At 32.7% G+C, this 19,935-nt stretch overlaps 1 protein-coding gene across 1 annotated transcript; it reads right to left on the bottom strand.

Annotated features, from left to right (window-relative positions):
* Window positions 1-7,323: 7,323 nt before the first annotated feature.
* LOC128988106 (uncharacterized) lies at window positions 7,324-19,916 on the bottom strand. Its single transcript, XM_054409314.1, has 7 exons — window positions 19,829-19,916; window positions 14,692-14,843; window positions 12,935-13,043; window positions 12,139-12,264; window positions 10,018-10,259; window positions 9,069-9,202; window positions 7,324-7,722 (listed from the first exon to the last, which is right to left on the bottom strand). Exons 1-7 carry the CDS (start codon window positions 19,853-19,855, stop codon window positions 7,445-7,447), a joined length of 1,068 nt encoding a protein of 355 aa, XP_054265289.1. The 5' UTR covers window positions 19,856-19,916; the 3' UTR covers window positions 7,324-7,444.
* Window positions 19,917-19,935: the final 19 nt, after the last annotated feature.

The raw sequence follows: 19,935 nt of genomic DNA, 5'->3' as shown, positions 1-19,935 counted from the left end.
TTTAAATAGAATATGCAATAATCGTTACAACAACAACAACAACTTCATACCTTAATATTTTATACGACAGTCAAAGACTCCACTGTTTGTGATTACGCATTTTTATTGGTAAATAAGAGGTATACAATGCTTAGCTCTCCACTGAAAAGGCAATCCAAATATAAATTATCACCTTGTCAAAACTTGAACATTATTGAACTAGCCACATTAAGTTGCAAAGAGAAACGAGACTGCTGTGAGTAAAAAAGTGTAAATACTCGAGTATGAGCTTTTATTGAAACGTGACCTACAATATGATGTATAAGTTAAATCCTACTTATAAAAATGTATTTCTGCGTTTATGTATGTTAGTTTCTACCTTTTTATGTAGTTTAAACTCATCCTTTTAGTGGGTAGAATGAATAAAGTACAAGGTTTTCGGCACTTTTCTAACAAAGGGCTATTTTTACACATAACAAAAAAACAACTGATGTAATCATCATGAAATTTTAACAGCTATTAGAAAATATACTTATAAAACATATTTATATGTTTTAAAATTTTTCATCGGTGAAAAATCTCTTACGATATTTGTAATGTAATAATTGGCTTTTTAATTGAGAGACGGAACAGTTAAGAAACTCAGCTGAAAGCTTGAATTAAAGGTATTAAAAATGTAAAAATGTAAATTTGATTTGCACATTGTGTGCTAACACGTATTTGAGTCACACAGCTGAGTGTTCTTCAATCATAAAATGCACGTATTATCAGTAGTTGAGCGCTGGCGAACGGTGCCTGCTATCTGACTGTGGCAACCACTGTAGAGACTTCTGGCTCAGACTGTACCGTTGGAGGTTATGAAATTTGGACATTATGAACCGCACTGTTTATTTGGTATCTTAACGTTGGAGTTTGTGAAATTTGGACATTGTGAAACAGTGATTATTTGAATGTTATAGATTTGGAGCTTATGAAAATTGGAGGTTATGAACCACTCTGTTTATTTAATATTTTAAGCGTTGGAGTTTGTGAAATTTGGAGTTTATGAAACGCTCCCCTCTTTGCGTGTATAACTTAACTGTTTTCAAACTTATCATTTGCATTTCAAAACAAAATTAACATCCTGAAATAATACTTGCTTTCAACATTCCTCTTAATCTGTTCGTAAATTAGAGTAATTAATTTCATAGTGTTTATGCGTAATATTAATTGAGATTATAGAAATATTTGAGAATTAAAAATGGTTTCTTCTTCTTTCTATTACTTATGTACCTTTTATACATTTTAGTACTTTAAAAAATACTTATCGAGTAAGAGGATTAGTTTCAGTGTGAAGCTATATCATACGTGGTAGTAAGTTGTAAAGTTTTACTTTACAAACCTTTTCTACTTGGGCTATCAATTAATGGTACTATCTAACATAACCTTATAGTAGCAAGACCAGGATTTTGACCATTCCCCAATAGGGCGGTTACAAAAATAAAAAATAAATAGTCTATGGTAAGCTAAGATAACTATCTTAATCTTAGCTTAGGGTATTGTTTTCGAACCCAAAGATAAAAGGTTATTAAAAATTATAATCACATCCCTTGTTGGTAGGTCATAGAAAATAAAGAGCTCAGTTTATGCGGAGTTTAACGCAAATAGGCCTACATCACTTTCAGGGATAACAAAAGTATCATGGTATATTAAATCTGCTTTTAGCGGATTTCCCTGTAGGAAAGTAGCTATTAGCATTTAGGCTACTTTAATTTATGGTACAAAGGCGATGATACTATTATCATAGCCATTACAATAAGACCTAGGGTTAGAACTGTAATTTTAATTGTAATTTATTTTCGTTAATATTCTCATACATAAATTCTTACTAAAATAAGTTAATCGAGTTGAACAAATTCCTATTCAAACTTTCTAACTCGACTATTTAAAACAATTTCCGAACCAGCCAAATCCGAGCATAAAATGTAGGTTACGTGCTTAGTTTTGTTTTATTTTTTGACTAATTTAAAACATGCAATTAATCTGGTTTTACATGCATAATATGCCTATGTGCATATTATTTACCCAGTAAGGTTCCGTGACATTAAAGAGCTAAATATACGTTGTCTGTCTCCCGATATTCTAATAAAGAATCATATAATTGTTGTAAAATGGTTTCGCGGACATATATTTTAAAATCTTTTTATTGTTTTTTGGTTAGAACGTGTATTTAAAACATCTTTAGTGTTTCTTCTACCAGCAGTTCTAGGTACAGTACTGACAGGGCAAATATTCTGGATATGGATTTAATAGCGCAAATTTCCTTGCACCCCCAACTAAAACAAAACTCAACAAAGAAACCTGATATTTCTAAGGTCGACTGGAATGAGGTAACTTATTTATGCATCCGTAGTGATCCTCTAATCATCAAATTGCAACAAAAATACAAACTGAACCTTTTAGCTCGCAACACCTGTTGCCATGTTTATTACTAGAACTAACTCGAGCTGTATTCACGTCCCACGCAGTTGGATTCGAATGTAGAGAGCAAAATTACTATCAGTTTACTGACACTTGTGTCCATGTTGACCCATTTCCCCTCCCCCGAACACAAATAACGCCGCGCCAAAATATCGCAGCTTCCCGCCGTAATTACAGCCCAATACACTCTTTGATGTGTCGACCCCTAGTTATCCGTGGGAGGATTAATCATCTGGCTTCTTGCTTAAACCTGGTACTGGCAAGTTTGAGCATAGTTTTGTTAATGTAAAATCTTAAATGTTTAATGGTTATTGTTACACGTTCATGATTTCGATTTACATGATACTGAAAATTGGGTCGTGTGGGTTCTCTGACACGGTCAGATTTTAATTTCCACTACAAAATCATAATGAGCCAATAAAAATACCCTTAAAGACAAAAAGTCAATTTGAGTACCTACGTATTTTAAACTGAGTATGTATTTTTTGTATAATGGTGTATATGATCTTTACCTAACCCGCCATGTTAAACTTCCCTATCCCAAGCGTGGTAAAAACGCTCTTACTACACTTGTAAGGTAAATAGCTATTACAGATCCTTATCTAATTCCCAGGAGGCCATGGCAACACAGATCATTCATTATTGTTTGCCCCCTTGTCAGTACAAGGATTTACAGAAATAAACCAGTTGTCAGATGAAAATCATCTAAAACAATTTTAATGTACGAAGTTTATAGTACAATGATCCTGTTTTCTTGAGTGCAGGGCCGAGTGCCAGTTGCCTAAAAAAAACTTTGACGAGGTTCATTTAACATCCTGAGGCTTGACGAGTGCCAAGGTATCAGTGATCGGTGTGGCGGGTATGGGGATGAAAAGATCGATAGGGGAGGGGGCAGGATGAGCAAAACTTGATTGAGGGATGAAATAAAAGTATTATAACCTAACCTAGACCAACCAAACTTGCTGATTATAAAAATATTTAATGCAAGTTTACTAATCGAAACGATATTTTCAATCAATACTAGGGTAACCCAATTAATAAATTGCACCCGGGCTCTGATACATCTTACGCTCTGGGGAGTCAAACGGAACTCGGGATTACCAGACGGTTTTGACAGTTTATGACCCTCACGGCAAAAAATAGGACGGCACTCTCTCCGCTTCCCGTTTCCTTAGCCAGTCCAGTTTCAAGCACTGACCTAGGCCTAGGTACTATACAGATAGAACTGAATGAGAGAATTAAGAGGCGTTGTACCAGGGGATCAAGTACGTTGTACTCAAGCCTTGCGATGTACTAGTTACCTTTTACCTAGGAGATTCTGTGATTGAACATATGCAGCCATGAGCCAATGAGCTGATTCTCCTAGTTGATACCAACCTAACAAAATTACAGGGTCTCGATTTTCTAGCAGTTTCCGTCTCAGTGCTACGTCCAGCTGTATCTAGATCAGTGGTTTTTAAGTGAGTACAAGTAAATATTAAAAATGAAAGCAATAATTAACTACTTTAGGGAAGACTATAAGCAATAATTAACTTTCTAAAGACTATTTCACCAGATATATTCTGAAATAAAAAATTTAAGCTCTATTAATTCATCTATTAGAGCTGAACCACTTTTATATAAAACGATTGCCATGTAAACTGTCTAGTCCTGTGCATCGTTTTCTTGGAGCAATGGATGAGATCAATTATTTCGATAAGGAGTGTTCGGAGTACGCGGAGGCGGGGAAGGTCTATAAATAGACTAGACATCTTGTATGAAATCGACCACCACTCTCACTTTCACACTCTTTAACGGTTATAAAGTATCATTTGCTATATCACTTTATATTCGATCAATGTAACGAATACCAATCGTTACACAACTAGATTATATTGTACATGTGTCTGATTTTATTTCAAGTTATGCTTGAACTGACACAAAAGCTGATTCAGTATAAAAACGTAGATTACTAATCCATGTATTTGTATGTATAGGATACACGGGATGATTTCGACTACAGATTATATTCAAAAAGGTATTAATTGTTAGTATTCAGTGTACATTCTGCATTTAAACATATCCTCCATAAGGCCGCGGCGTTGGTGTGTGGAATAGTCGCACCGGCCAGCCTTTTGCCATACTGAAAACAGTAATAACTAAACAATAACATTGGACAGACTCTCCATTACGAGTGACATTTGTTTCGGTAGACGTTGTCACCTTTGTCTCGCCATAGCCTTGCATTAGATGGAGCCTATCCCATTTATCGTCAGGTAGATATGTTAACATAACATAAACTATTACACCGCACGGTTCTCATTGGGTCATTCAAAACCATATGGTAATTAGGCTCCTCCCTCAACCGCAAACTTACGTTGTCCCGACAATAATGACACATCCACAATTTTTTGACGGTTGAAAACTATTTGTGGCTTTCGGCTACTTTGTCGTTAGAATACGATTCCAGCTAAAGAATCAGCTGTTGTTGGTCAGTAAACAAGTTTTTCACAAAACTTATACATCTAATTTATTCGTCCCTAACACAACTACATGCCATGAAGTATAGTTGTCTGTAAAGTGCCACTAGAGCCCAGCTAGTTAAATACACATTCAACTGTACTGTAGAATAGCGGATCACAATGACGATTGAATAATATCAGTTTTACCTTGACATGGGATGAATCGTCGTTGTACACCTAGGGTTTTATTGAGTGAAGTTTGTTTATTGTTTTGTGTAGTTAAAATGTGTTACAGTTTTGATTACTTCCCTTGTTAGTTACGTTATGAGCTAAGTAAATGGTAAATATAACCAAGATTTAATAAATCACAGTTCCGTTTACATTTTTTAACCCGGAACGGTGAAAACAATATTAAAGTCTTGTAACTTGTACAGACTTGTTGATCAAGTCCTTGATTATCAACACTATCAGCATATATTGGTGTATTTTTCTTTATTTAAATATTAAAACTTAGATATTTGAACGAAGGAGACATAAATCCCTGTTTATTTGTTGGTTGAAACTGGGTTAGTGGTCCTTGATAATTTTATTTAGGTACATTTAATAAATGATCCAAATAATTAAATAAACAGCTGGTAACACAACAAAAAGCATCTCTCTCCATTCTACACTTACTCTTCACCATATTCAATTAAAATACGACCAGTGTAGTCACTATCTTAATTTGTCAAGAATTATAAGTAATGTAATGGTCACTACAGTTATGTTTATATTTTACTTTTAAAAGTTTAATGTAAACTAGCATTAGCAAGGGGTTTACAACGGGCTAGTTACCATACTCAGTCATCTAAGCTCAGTTCATTCAGACAATTTGAATGATCGGTCACGCGTGTATTTGAATTAACCAATTTAAATTTTCTCATCCTAAAATAATAAAATATGAAACCCAAAACTGTTGAATCCCGCTAGTAAAATTACCGGAAATTCAACCATTACTCCTTTCTTCAGAATAGTCACTGCACTCCACACACAAACATCCTAAATTCTCTAAATTTAAACTATACCAAGAAGCAAAACTAGTTCACACAACACTAAAACACGAAAGTTAACTATTTGACTCTCACCTTCGAGTCAAAAACGAGTTGACGAATCGCGAACTGGTGGCAAACTGAGGTTCACAAGAAGAAGGTCTAAAGTTAGCCTGGCAGAAGTCCAGCGGCGGCTAGCCTACAGACCGGCTTACGGGTGATTTTGGAAATTCATAGATTCAAAGGGTGCAAATTTACTAGTATCTTTCGTATAACAGGGGAACATTGGTCATTAATCAGCTGATCTCAGTTAGTAGCAAAGCTGTCTTTCAGTTTATTTTTGGTACTTTCCTGTTAAAGGGAACGTTCATTATTATCGATGATTTTTTTTCGATATATCGATATTAACAAATTGAAACATATCAGCTGACAACTACGATAAATATTTTTCAGTATAAGAAACTGTTCTAAAAAAATAACCTAACAACTAACCAAACTTGCTGTAACATTTAAAAATTCTGTGTTTAACTTGCCTTTTCTATTATGAAACCCAAACGGAATTTTTAAATGGTACAGCAAGTTTGGTTGGTTATGTTAGGTTAGCTTAGAACAGTTTCATTTTTTAATCCATATATTAGACTATTTTAGCCTAAACAAGATCAGTTAGTTATTGTTGTAAATTTGTAATGGATCGGATCGGAAAACAAAAATATCGATATATCGAAACAAAATCATCGATAACAATGAATGTTCCCTTTAACAGGAAAGTACCTTATTTTTCACTCAGATTTGCCTTGGGTTTCATGGTGAGTCAGAGATGTAAAAGTCTATAGTATCCAATAGTTGCGCGGTGTATACAAAATTATGCGTATGGCTCCCAACCATAATCTCAAATATTTATATGTAGGTCCAAATGGTATGTGTTCATTCTTGAAATGATAAACGATAAAAAAACATCTGTGCCGTTACAAAACTAATTTTATAAATCTTATCCAGGTTAGCTGCTTAGTGCGGGTCAATATTTCATTTTCAGTAACACTCTTTAATGTATACTGCAAGTCATCGGGTTGAAGCACTCTTAGAAATGCTTCCAATACTTAAACTAAATTTAAGTGTCTTCCTTATACCAGAGATAACTAGCCACGATGGCTCTATCGTAGCCACTAGGCACGATGGCCACGACCTGGCTTAGGGAAACAAGTGATTAGCTGGTTATAAAATAATTTTAAGTGAAATTAACTACAGCTGTAACATGAGGCCGTATCTGCAGTGTTGTCACTTTTGTCCCACTGAGGCTTCGCATGGTTACATCCTATAGATTATAAAATAACTATATTGGTATAAAAACATAAAATAAGACATATAGCGTGATAAATTTGTTTTATTAGTTCACAACATTTCCAAACTAAACACCTAGATTTAAAAAGTCAAGAGTGTACTTAATTTCAAAATACTACTTGATAACAGACAAAATCCAGTTCATAGTGAACAAATCTGTAGTATATTTATTGAGCCTAGTGTATTGTTTAATCACACTTACAGAATGTTTGTTTTTAATCTATCCAAAGAATATACTGTTGAGAAATATTGAAACTTCAATTTCGCCGTTAGTTTGAGTGAAGGGGTGTTATCCAGAAGAACTATGCCAAATGGAATCCTCCCTTTTTGTTGTACATCATAAGTCAAATTCCGAAGAACTACTTCAGCATACCCCTTGTTTCGAAATTCGGGATCAACATACATAACATACATTCCACCGGAGTGGAAAGTGAGCGCAGAAGACACCAGCTTGTGGTCAGTCTTTCGAAACAAACCTGAATAACAAAACAATAAAATAAAATAAATTTCAAATTATAGAATTAAAACAACTTTATTTACATATTAAGAGATTAAATTCAGATTTGAGTCTCTATTGGACTTAATTAAAAGCTCAAAAATGAATATCAAAACAGTGTCACAGTGTGTTATTTGAAGTTTTTTGTGAAACCCATTTAAAAATTTTCTTGAGTACATTTCATAAACTGATCCAACATAGGTTAAAACATGTTTCTCTACAGAATGTTGATTAATTTTAATACTTCTAGTATTTCTATACAGTAATTTACACTTTCTATTGGACCGTTTGCATTCATCTATTCTTCTATACCTACATAAAAACTCATTAAACCAAAATTTACTTTCCGATTTTGCTTAAGCCTTTTTGCAATTTTAAGTCTATTTCTAGAGTGAATGTACTGTATTCATACCTGATTATTTCTATTTAATGTGAACTGTTCCATCAAACAATTTCCCACAAAAAATGCACATAAAGGGTTTTAAACAGGAATCTATATACTAAGCATGTTTTTTTTAAACCTTTTTTCTCGGTTCGTGTGCATCGCAGGGAAAATCTACGCATACTGTTGGAAAGATATTTTCCTGTAGATGTGCAGAATCTGTTCATAAATTAGAATAGGCTAAAAAATTAAGCACTGAATGAAATGAATTTAAGATTTTAATAAAATTAACATGGACCTTATGAGTTGCCATGGGGTTGACGAAATAACAACGCAATATAGAGAGAAAATAAAAACAAATGGAAAAACATTCCAATTACATGTTTTATTTACAGCGTGGGGTGAAAATGTGTAAGTCTGTACATTACATATTTTTGCTCAAGTTTTCGACCACTGGACGACCTCTAGTAACTATAAATAGGCCTTCACTATAAATAGCCCTTCAGGTAAGTAAAATTTGTGAGTATGTAAAATAAGTATTTGCATTTTCAAATCAAGTTTTTCCTTTTTTGAATTGTAAGTTATGATCATGTAAGCTTTAGTTTTTTTGGTCTTGAAGGTCTGATGTTCCTTTTGAGTGCCTCCTGAGAAACTAGAAAGAAACCAGTGGTAGGACCATGTCAAAGGGGGCTAACGGGGCGTCCTCCCCCATAAATTTTGCCAATGTTAAGTTGTTTTCGATTTTTTTAAAGCCATTTTTAGCACCTAGAAATGTGTCAAAAACCCTCCATCAAGTTTTTATGATGAAATGTATGTTTAAATTTATATTTCTACGGTCCTATGGGGGAGCCCCTAAGGCCCCTCTTGGAGCCTCCACTGAAAGTAACATGTATGTTTTCGAAGTAGTTTTACGTTTGTAGAGAGTTTGTTGGTTATCAAGTTACCCAGACAATAGTTGTTGAAGATTTGTTGACCAAGGTAGACTTCAGAACCAGGGAATCTATGAGGCCAGTTGTTGTTCACTTCAGCGGCATGGCTGAGATTGAGCCTTTGCAGGTACACATCTTCAGGTATTGTGCTAGAAATACATTCAAATGCAGTCAGCTAAGCTGTAGGTGAATATAAGTTTTGAAAAGTGTATAATAATAAAAACCCACTTGTAAATTTTCTGCAATAGTTTTCTTTTAAATCAATCAAAATTGAATAAAATCCTATGGTAACATTATAGAATAATATTATTAATATTCCTAGTATGCACATGATTATATGTGGTAAATATATGGTAAATATTATAAATGGGTTCACAAAAACATGGATAGATTGTTTGGTCACTTTGATGGTACAACGGCACAGTAGCGCAATCTCAAAACTCAACACCAAAATATCGGTCACCAAATACTTGGTTTAGTTAGTAGACTAGTAAAGTAACCATCCGCAAAAAATATTATACAAATATAATTATTTTTCAAGTGCCATTTTAATTTACATTCATTAACAAAAATTTCCAGGATGTTTTGGACTCCTAAACAACATGTTGTTCTAAAACATTTTTATACACAGAGAATACGTTTGTAAGGACCCAGCAGTGTGTAATGAAGATTTTATTTACTCCGCTAGGGCAACGGTAATCGTTCAGGTATGTTTAATTGTTCACTTAATAATTGGAGCGAGCCGGTCTAGTGGAATAGCGTGAGACTTCGGTCCCTGATGTCCCGGGTTCAAATCAAACCAAATCACCAATGGATTTTATCTAAGTGGTAATACCGCATCCCTGGTTATAGCCTAAATTAATGTGAAAAATGATTTCGGGCTAGAACCGAGCGTCCTAGAAAAAAGAACACATTTATTTGATAAATGCAATGGTTTTTGAACAGTTAATCAAGTCCATCATACCTTGGATCTATTGGATCTGGCACCCATAACATGCTCCATTTCTTGATGGTAAAGTCAACACCTTTAGTTTTGGCTACTTCAAAAATAACAGGAGCAAATCTTTCGTGCGTGATTTCAAATTGAAACATGTCAGAATCACTTGTCCAGGGGATTTGCTTAGTGTTCATGAAAGCGTACTTCATTTCTGACAGATCCTCACAAGCTGTGTATACATAGTACATTGAATACTTGACATTCTTTACCTGAAATATGATATTGCAAATCAATAACTATTTAAGTTATAACCTTAATACAAGAACCCTAATATCTTAAATTATACTCGACTTAATTATAGAATTTTGAAATAATTTTTTGTTGGATGAAACCATATTTCTCACAAGGAATTAATTTTGAATATAGTCATTTATTATTAGAACCTTGAATGTGTGCACATATAAAATTGTGAGTTTTCCGTCAATAAAAAAAACAGCAATAAATAACCTCATTTTTGTGTAGTCTCGAGTAAATCTATATTTATAAAAGAGGAAGTTTGTATATATATATATATATATATATATATATATATATATATATATATATATATATATATTTGAACGTTATGGACTCTGAAACCGCTCGACAGATTGTAATGAAACTTTCAGGCATTATTAAGCAATATTCAAGGGTGGTTTGTGTGAAGTTTGGTGCAGATCCGTGAAAAGGGCGCCGCCCCAGTGCAAGGCCACACTAAAAAAACAGGCCGTAATGCTCGTCAAGCATGACGTCACGACAGAAGACGGCAATGACGTAATGTTTAATATTTTTGTGACAAAGGGTATTTGTTTATTTATTTTCCAAGGAAAGATTAAAACAAGCAGCTGATCACAAACGGTAAACTACGTCATTGCCGTCTTCTATCGTGACGTCATGCTTCACGAGCATTACGGCCTGTTTTTTTAGTGTGGCCTTGCCCAGTGGCTCTGGAGTTTCCCATGTTTACCTTATGAGTACTCATATTTAAATGGAATTAAAAAATCTTAACAGATGTGTAAACCAAACAATTTGATTCTGTGATGATCAATAGCATCAAAAGGTTACAAAATGTACCAACAGGGTGCAGCACTATTAATTGTCTACATTTATGACAACAGTTGCTAATTTCAACCAAGCAGCTGTGATACAAAATTAACCGTCAAAGTAGGATTGTTTACAGTTATATATGTTTATGTTTTTAATTTAATAAATAATTTTTGATAGTGTGTGAATAAGGAGTTTTATTTTTAAGTGCGTAAATCATTACTTCATTAACATCATTGACTTTCTTTTTCCAAAATGTATATAAAAACCTATTGAATTTTTATGGTTTATTTCCCAAAAAATTACTTATGGGAAATAAAAGTAACCAGTTAATATTTTAAGTTAATACTTTTAGTGGATTACTAAAAGTTTATCTACATACAGCAGATCTATGGAATAATAATATTCTCTTAAGCGTTCTCTTCCCGTTGCAAAGCACGGGTATGGTGGCTAGTTAACATATAAATAAGAGGTTAATTTACCTTAGTACCGTCTTGTGACTCATATACCTCCTCTAAGGGCTGATGACAATCGTTATGGCGACTATGTCACCTTCTTCACATTCTAGTCAAGAACATCGAACTCATGATGTATGTAAACCTGTGGCCACAGTAGTAGTGAAATAATTAATTTTATGTTTTGTATATATGTTTGTGTGTGCGTATTTAATGTTTCGACGACCTCATCATGAGTGAAGTTTGGTGTTCTTGAGTAGGATCTGAAGAAGGCGACATAGTCGCGGAAACGATCGTCACCCGTCCTTAGAGGAGGTATACAAGAGTCACAAAACACGATACTAAGGTAAATTTATCTCTTATTTCATAAATAACCTCTGGTGGTTGAAAGATTATTAAATACAAGTTTCAGCAGTAAATTACGATTGAAAAATGTGTTTATTTAAAATTGTAGATGCTTGTTTGAATCATAACCATTCAAATTCACAATGTAATTGGTATAAATTACCAGAATATATTTTTGGGGGTATTTAATTTTTATTCAACCACATTTTATATGAGCAAAGGCATGTATGAAACATTATAAACACGTTATACAAACTAGACTCACAAGTGGAAATGCCGATTGAATGATGTAGACTCCATTTTCAACATCCCCATACCTGTAGATGGTTTGGTACGGAGGTTCTACTTTTGCTTCCTTGTACTCTTTTAAAACTCTGACATATTGTTTTAACTAAAACAGCATCATAATATACTGTAAATACTAACAGAAACATTTAGAGTAAATAATAGTTAAAAATGTTATAAACGTATAGAGAAAAGAGAGTTTAAATTTAAATTAAATTAAGGTCTCATAAGAGTGCAGATATTTTTGAATACACAATCATTTTTTATACCAAGAAAGGTTTGAAATTAAGTTTCCAGGTGATATTCTAGTACCTAATAAATAAACTACTTAAAGAATCTTCGAAAACTTATGGAAACCAGATGTATAAAAAACCAAATAAAAACTTAGACGTAGAATTCTCTATGAGATTGCGAAAACACCATGTTAAACCTTATAGGTGTTATTTACGGTTAATTCCCCAAAACACTAAACATCTTGATAACTATGCAGCAATGCATATCCGCTGATCGATGATGAAGTAAAAACACAGGGATACCAACAATAAGTCAAACAGTTCTTAATTTAGGTTGAATAAAAAGACACCCGGTAAAACTTAATCTATAATAATTAATGATAAATACAAAAATGCATTAATTTATCAAAACTGTTCACTTTTACTAATATGTGTGTGAGCTGTATAAGTTACATTGAATTGATGTAGCTTATAGGGCGTAGAACTGTTCCTATTCAAGAATAAACCGTTGTATTAGACACTCAAATAGCATTAATTACTCACAGGAAAATATTTTGGAAAATTCCTTTCAAACACTTCTTGTAATGTAGGTATCTCATCTAGACTAACAACCTTGAAAACATCAGAAGCCAAGGAACTGTTGTTGAACATCCTGAAAAGTGATTACCATACATTGTTAAATCTTTTTAATTACAGGGATTACAGGTCATACAAATCTGTCTGCAAGATAGAATCCTTATATATAATACGGGAAGGCAATTTCTACGAAACACTACTTCTCCGTTAATAATGGACGGATTTTTACAAACTATGTGTCAAGATTTTGTATTTTTTTTTGTAGACGCCCCCTTTCACAAATTCCTGTAATAAAAGTCCTCGGGCTTTGCCCCACAGGCCATCAAAATCCCAATTTATTTCTTATGAAGAAAATATTTTGTTTACTTAAACAGACCTATAATTTGTATTAATTACAGCTGTTCATAGTAAACACATGATACATATAAGAGCGTTCGTTTTCAGATTGAGTTCGTTTTCAGTTTCGATAACTGAAATCGAGTGATTGATTACATTATCTTTGAGTTGACTCTTTTAAGTCATCGGAAATTATGACTGTTATCCGTTTTGAAATAACACCTGTAATACTTTGCAATTGCTCAAATTCAAGCAACAGGTGCACTAGTATACATTTAATACTAGTGTATCTGATTACCATTACCATGCTTTATTGTAAGATCTTCTGGTAGCAGATTATTTTCAAGAGGTAGGCAGCCTCTTTTACCTTGCATTTGTCCATCCACATGGGCCACAGAGGCCTATGCGTTGAACGTATCTAAACAAGGAATGAAAGCAAAGAACTGTTAGTGGAGATAGAATGTAGTGGCAGGTTCCAGGATCCGAACCCACGACATCGCTGCCTAGGGCCCGAAGTTGGTGGTGCCTCCGACTGAGGCACTGACCTACCAGTTATAAAGCTTGTGAATAGTGTAGGATCTTTGCATTATGTCCCGAAAGGCTATGTCAGCCTGATGGAGGTTCATCTTTAGAGCAAAAAATTGTGTGCATCAATGAAACTGAAAAGTGTACGGATATCTGAGCTGATAGTCAGACAACTTTAAAGGTTCTAAATTAAATTCAATCAAGAGTTTATTTAAAAGCTCGCCTGTTGTTGTCTTGCATCCATCACAATTTGGAAAAAGGAATAATTTGATACCCGAGTTGCCGCACCACTATGGGTTTTAAGGGAATGTGGAGACAGATTGGGTTACATTGCCAAAACCAAGATCTTTGGTCAACCATTTTGTTGAATTTGATATAAGTTTGCTTGCTGCTTGATCATGTTATTGGGTTTCCTTGCAAATATATGTAGTTGAAGTGATCAAGCCTCCGTCAGAGTGCACTGATGTAGTCTAAATTACTGATTTCCATTGAATATTCTGAATTTTTAATAAATTCAAACTGATTGTAAGATATATCGTATTTTATGTCACGTCAACTATCACAGAAACACTAAGGTCGAGATTTACACACTTGCACAATCCATAACTGGCTCACAGAACTATGCTCTTTGTTAATAAGAAAATTAGCGATCGCTGGTACATATAGATGGGATGTCTACTTCGTATACAAAAGTCTACGGAGGAAACATACAATCAAACCAGGTCACAGATATAACACCCTGAACAAAAAAAAAAGAAGAAGCTAGAGCTTGCACAGAAACAAAAAGAACTGTATAGGTGAAGGTGAGTAAGTATCCTATGCAAAATCCAACGTTTTGGCTACGAGTAACAAAAAGTTCTCACCTTGAACTCCTGAGATTTAACCTACTCGTGAGAATGTTGGTAGTCCAGTTTGGTCGATTTATTTCTTTTCTGTGAGGGAGGACTCTTGCCAGTTGGACTTGACTTGTCCATGAAGAATAGTAAGCTGCCCAGGGATGAGACTTTTTTAAGTTCTGTAAAAAACCAAACTTAGTATAACTGTAATACTTTTAATACTTTTCAATGAAATGACGCCCATACAAAGTAGGTATTTTAAGCCAAGTATGAATGGAGATATAAGGAAATATAACAAATTATGTTTATGTCCAAGTCCATAATGTGGTTTCACATTATGTTTATGGATTTCATTTAGTGCATCAAATCCATGAACTAAAGTTATATATGATAAGATTAAGGAGCTATACAAATATCATGAATAAAATTTAATTTAATCTTTCTCTCAGCTTTTGGAAATTGAACATATTACAGGAGTTCAGATGGATTTAGTAGCAAGATAGTGTTTTAGAGCTTAAATAATCACAAAAAATATATCTTTCCAAAGGAAATGCTTAGGCTATTCATAATATTTTAAAATTAAAAATAACTTATAAGTCTTATAAAGTACTAGTACAATATTTATAAAGTCTTAAAAATAATTAACCAAGAATATGGTTGCTAAATATGGACAATGATGGCAAAATATGCAGTTTTAATCGTAATACTGTGTGATTGAAAAGTCCCAGAACGGTGTAATATATTTTTTACTATTACCGGTACAGATAAAGTGAGATTTGGTTGATCAGTAATAGCCATAGATGTATATCCTTTTAAGCTATTATAATTTTTTATCCTTTTGAGGGGGACAGCCCATGAGGAGTCAAACAAAATTCTTAAATAACAGCATCTAGGTCAAGTTTGGTATAAAATATTGGACGCTCAGTAATTCAGGCCTATAACAACATTCTATTTTAGTAATCTTCCTTCAAAGTTCACTCGAAATGCTGCAGATAGCACGACTGGACAGTACTGATTGGGACTACACTCTATTGGGAGAATTGGGAAATATTTAAAAACATAGAGAAGAAATTCTTGTTGATATACCAAGTATCATTACTTGATCTATAATGGTAAACATTATACAGTACTATATCACCCCTGTGACTTTTCAATCACACTGTATATTTACTATCACTAGATGAAGTATGCAACAACGTAAGAAAGCAAAAAATATTACGAGTAAATAAAATTCTCTAATGCTTAAAACAATAACAGTTTAAAGTTCACCAAGCAGACCCCTTGCAAAATTGAGAGAGCAGTACCACAGGTAAAAGGTTAAAATCTCAAAAACCTTTACATTTACAGAGGGTAAATTATACATAATCTTAAATTATTTGCTAAAAAATATGTAGATTTAGGTCAAAATGAGGTTCCTCTTACAGAATTTTTTAAGACATAATTATCAAAATGAGAATTATTCTGCGCATAAAATGCATTTTGCTTGATTTTACTTACTAAGCTAATCCAAATTTGAAAAAATGGAAAATCTTCAATTCTTCTTAGTTTAAAATACCAAAAATAATATCTTTATGTTCAATCATGCTCCCTTTTAAAACCCCAAAATACAACTTTTAAGAAATGTGGAAATCAGGTAAAATAAACCTGCTTCCCGCCCTATAACAAACTTATAATTGGCATATATTTGTTTACTAGCAGAGGACCCGTCCTTCGCCCGGAGTTGATGTATGTTTAAATGGTGCTTTTTGAAATCTGACATGAAAAAAGAGTAAAATAAGATTAAATTCCAATAAATGTACCTATCAAAAACTTGTAACTTACTAATTACATAAAAAACATTTTAAACGATAAAACAAATAAAAAACTCAAAGCTTTTACTTACTTTTAAATGATAAAATCAAACATAGACAAACAAAAATTTACAACATCTGGTTAATACATGGTTTGAATTAAATGAAACATGTAATCTTGTTTCTAAAAAGCATTGCTCACGAAGCATTGTTTATAAAAATATCTCATTATATACTACTAGCTGTTGTACCGGGAAGAGGACACAAAATAGAAAGATTTTAATCTTTACATCTGTTGCATATAATAGTTACACATCCCAACGCTTTTTAAACAAAATTCAACTTTTATGGCCTTAATATAAACGTTTAAGTTATGGCTTTAAAATCTGGTAAGTAGTGGATACCACCATTTTGGTTTTGATTAATTTTAAATATTGTGTAGGCTGATATGAGAAAAGCTGACCAAATCTTCGAGTAAAACTTTGACATACATGATTTACCTTCATCTCTCTTAATAACATATCTTAATTTCACTCTTCTTTATATTAAATCACAAATCCTTCCATCTTCAGTTTTTTCACTCACAATAAATCATAGGCAAAACTAAGTCAGCTAGTATAAACTTTAGAAATATTGCTGAGCCTTATCAATACAGTCTTTTGATATATTAAAGAAACTATATCTATAGGTATTATAAAAAATGTTAAACAAATAATTTAGCATTAAAGACAGCAGACAAAACTAATATGATTATCAAAGCATCAAGGACTAAAAAAATGTAATAGCAAATACAGTTTCATTGCATCTCTGATTCTACTCTACAAAAATATCAACAAACAACTTAATATACAAACCAGTTCTTTTAATCAGTTCCATTGTCCATTGCCTTTACATTTTCACACTTACCATTAAGTAAACACAGTAACATATATTTCATTGATTCAAGAACAAGATTCAAGAACACTGAGTACTGCTTAGTTTTATGATATTTTCCTAGGTTTAATTTATTCAGTGGTGTGGCAAAACACAAATAATACATGTATCAAATAAAGTAAATGTGAACTGAAAGCAATGTTAAGATAAAATCAGAGTATTTTGTATTAACATTTGATAATTAAATATAGTTACACATATACAACAGATTTTAGAAAACAAAAATCAACAATTTAGTTATTGATGATATTCTTCAGTTTAATTTAATCATAGGTTTAGCAAAACACAATAACTTAATTTACCTAAATATACATATAAAAACAATGCGATGTGCAAGTTATGTTAAGTTAATCTACACATGTTAAGCAGTTAGAATTTATTTAAAGTAGCCTCCAAATTCATACAAAACATCTATACATAGTAATTTTCATACTGTTTCCATGAAAACATATCAATAACATTATTTTCATAACTTAGACGCTTTAAAAAATCCAAAGCAAAGCCGGAGTTGATACAGCAACGGTTATAGAATCTTTTTTTTCTATAATCATTGACATAGTTTTAGAATAAATAATCCATGATAAAAGGTTACATTAAAATAAACCTACCTCATAGTTATGGAAAATATTATATTTAATTTCTTTGTATCAGCTGTCTGAAATAGTGAAACATGCAGTTTAGCAGTTCGTCTTGTTTGCATTTAAATGTCAAAGCAAATGTAAACAAACATTGTTAGTGTTCTCATCCCACCCATGGAGACCAATCAATATTTACTTTTAAAATATTCACCTCAGAACTTTTGAAGCCAAAGGGGCAAAGCCTGCGGTTAGTATCGAAATGTGAATAGTCCTATAATGGTCCTTGGTATGGTAGCTATATTTTTGTAAAATTTAAGCCCAGTTGGTTCAGTAGCTTTTGCACCTATTAGTAACACACATACAGACAGACACCATTAGATTTTTATATAATAGTATGGATGTGAACAAACAAAAACACTAACACTCTTACTACATACTAAAACAAACAGAAACATACTTTACTATTTATAGCTCCTGCTATTCATGCACCAAAGGCAAGTGCATATACAACTTAGTTTTTTATTGTTGTCTTTAAATTGAAATATTTGTATATCAGCTTAGAATTAGGAAATTTAACATCATTCAAACAATGTTTATGTCAAGGGTCGGTTAAGGTAAGAGGAACTTGGTTGAAAATATACGTGTAATGACCATGGAACGCTTGTACAAATTTATTCATTATTAGAATAGAATGTGAAATCTACAGGAAGTGTCAAAAGTTATAATATACATAGCTAGTAGCTACCTCTGGATTAGAAAACATCATAACTAAACTATGGGTAGTAATATGAAATTATGATTTAAAAATGTGTGAAAAGGCAAATGGTGCGAACAATATTTCTTTCAAAATGGCAAAAATATACATCTAATTATCTCCTTGAGAAAAAATTTTCAATTTTTAAGGTGTGTGTGCCCTACTCTAAATACATTTTAATTGTTCAAAAATGTTAAAATGATTCAAGTAAATGTGACTTTATAATTTCACTATTTTTTACACAAAAATCTTTCAATACAATCATTCACATTAGCGAATTTTAAAATAATTAATTAGGGTTAGATACAGCAACAGATATACAATCTCACTTATTTCATTAAATCAATAATCAATGAACCATCAAATATAAGAATAAATAAACATGTCACATGATTGTACAGAATATAAAAAAAACCAGCTTTTATGGATAAACCAGCTGTGGAATTGTGAATTAATGTGGTTTGACAGTTCAGCTTGTGTTGAATATTTATTTGGGTGGCATAGCAAATTGCAAAAATTGTATGTGTTCTCATAGCAGCCATGGAGACCAATCAATATTTACTTTTAAAATTCTCAACTCAGAACTTTTAAAGCCAAAGGGGCAAAGCCCACCGAAAGTGAATAGTCCTATAATGGTCCTTGGTATGGTAGCTATATTTTTGTAAAATTTAAGCCCAGTCAGTTCAGTAGTTTATGTGCCTATTAGTAACAAACATACAGACCGACACCACTAAATTTTTATGTAATAGTATAGATATAGAAGATAATAAGAACATACCCTACAATCCAGCAAAAAGTAGTAGAAGAGTAAATCATCAAAACATGCCTAACCTCACTAATGATACAAACTTCATTGTTTTAAAAAAATGGCTGAATTGGATTTTAAATACTATGCATACAAAATTTACTGAAAAACCCATGGTTTTAATTTAATAAACAAGCAAAGAAAATTATGCAAACATTTCAACCTATAAGTTACAACTCATGTTAACTAGGAAGTTTTCAATAAACAAATTTGTAGAGTAGTAATTCTGTATAACGTATTATAACATTGTAGTAAACGCGTAAAAACCTACCCTTACATCCAAATATCTAGATGGAAAATATACCTGACACGTTCTCGGGGCCAACCACATGATTTATGTGGCAACTGTCAACCAACACCTTTATAAATTGTTCAATGGAAAACAAGACAATTGTATAATAAGGGAAAAGT

The sequence above is a fragment of the Macrosteles quadrilineatus genome, unplaced genomic scaffold (genome assembly GCF_028750875.1).
Source record: "Macrosteles quadrilineatus isolate MER2022 unplaced genomic scaffold, UCM_ALF_1.0 Scaffold_2__2_contigs__length_208266976, whole genome shotgun sequence".
Taxonomy (NCBI): domain Eukaryota; kingdom Metazoa; phylum Arthropoda; class Insecta; order Hemiptera; family Cicadellidae; genus Macrosteles; species Macrosteles quadrilineatus.
The sequence above is the reverse complement of the archived record's forward strand: the minus strand, read 5'-3'. Positions and strand labels throughout refer to the sequence as shown.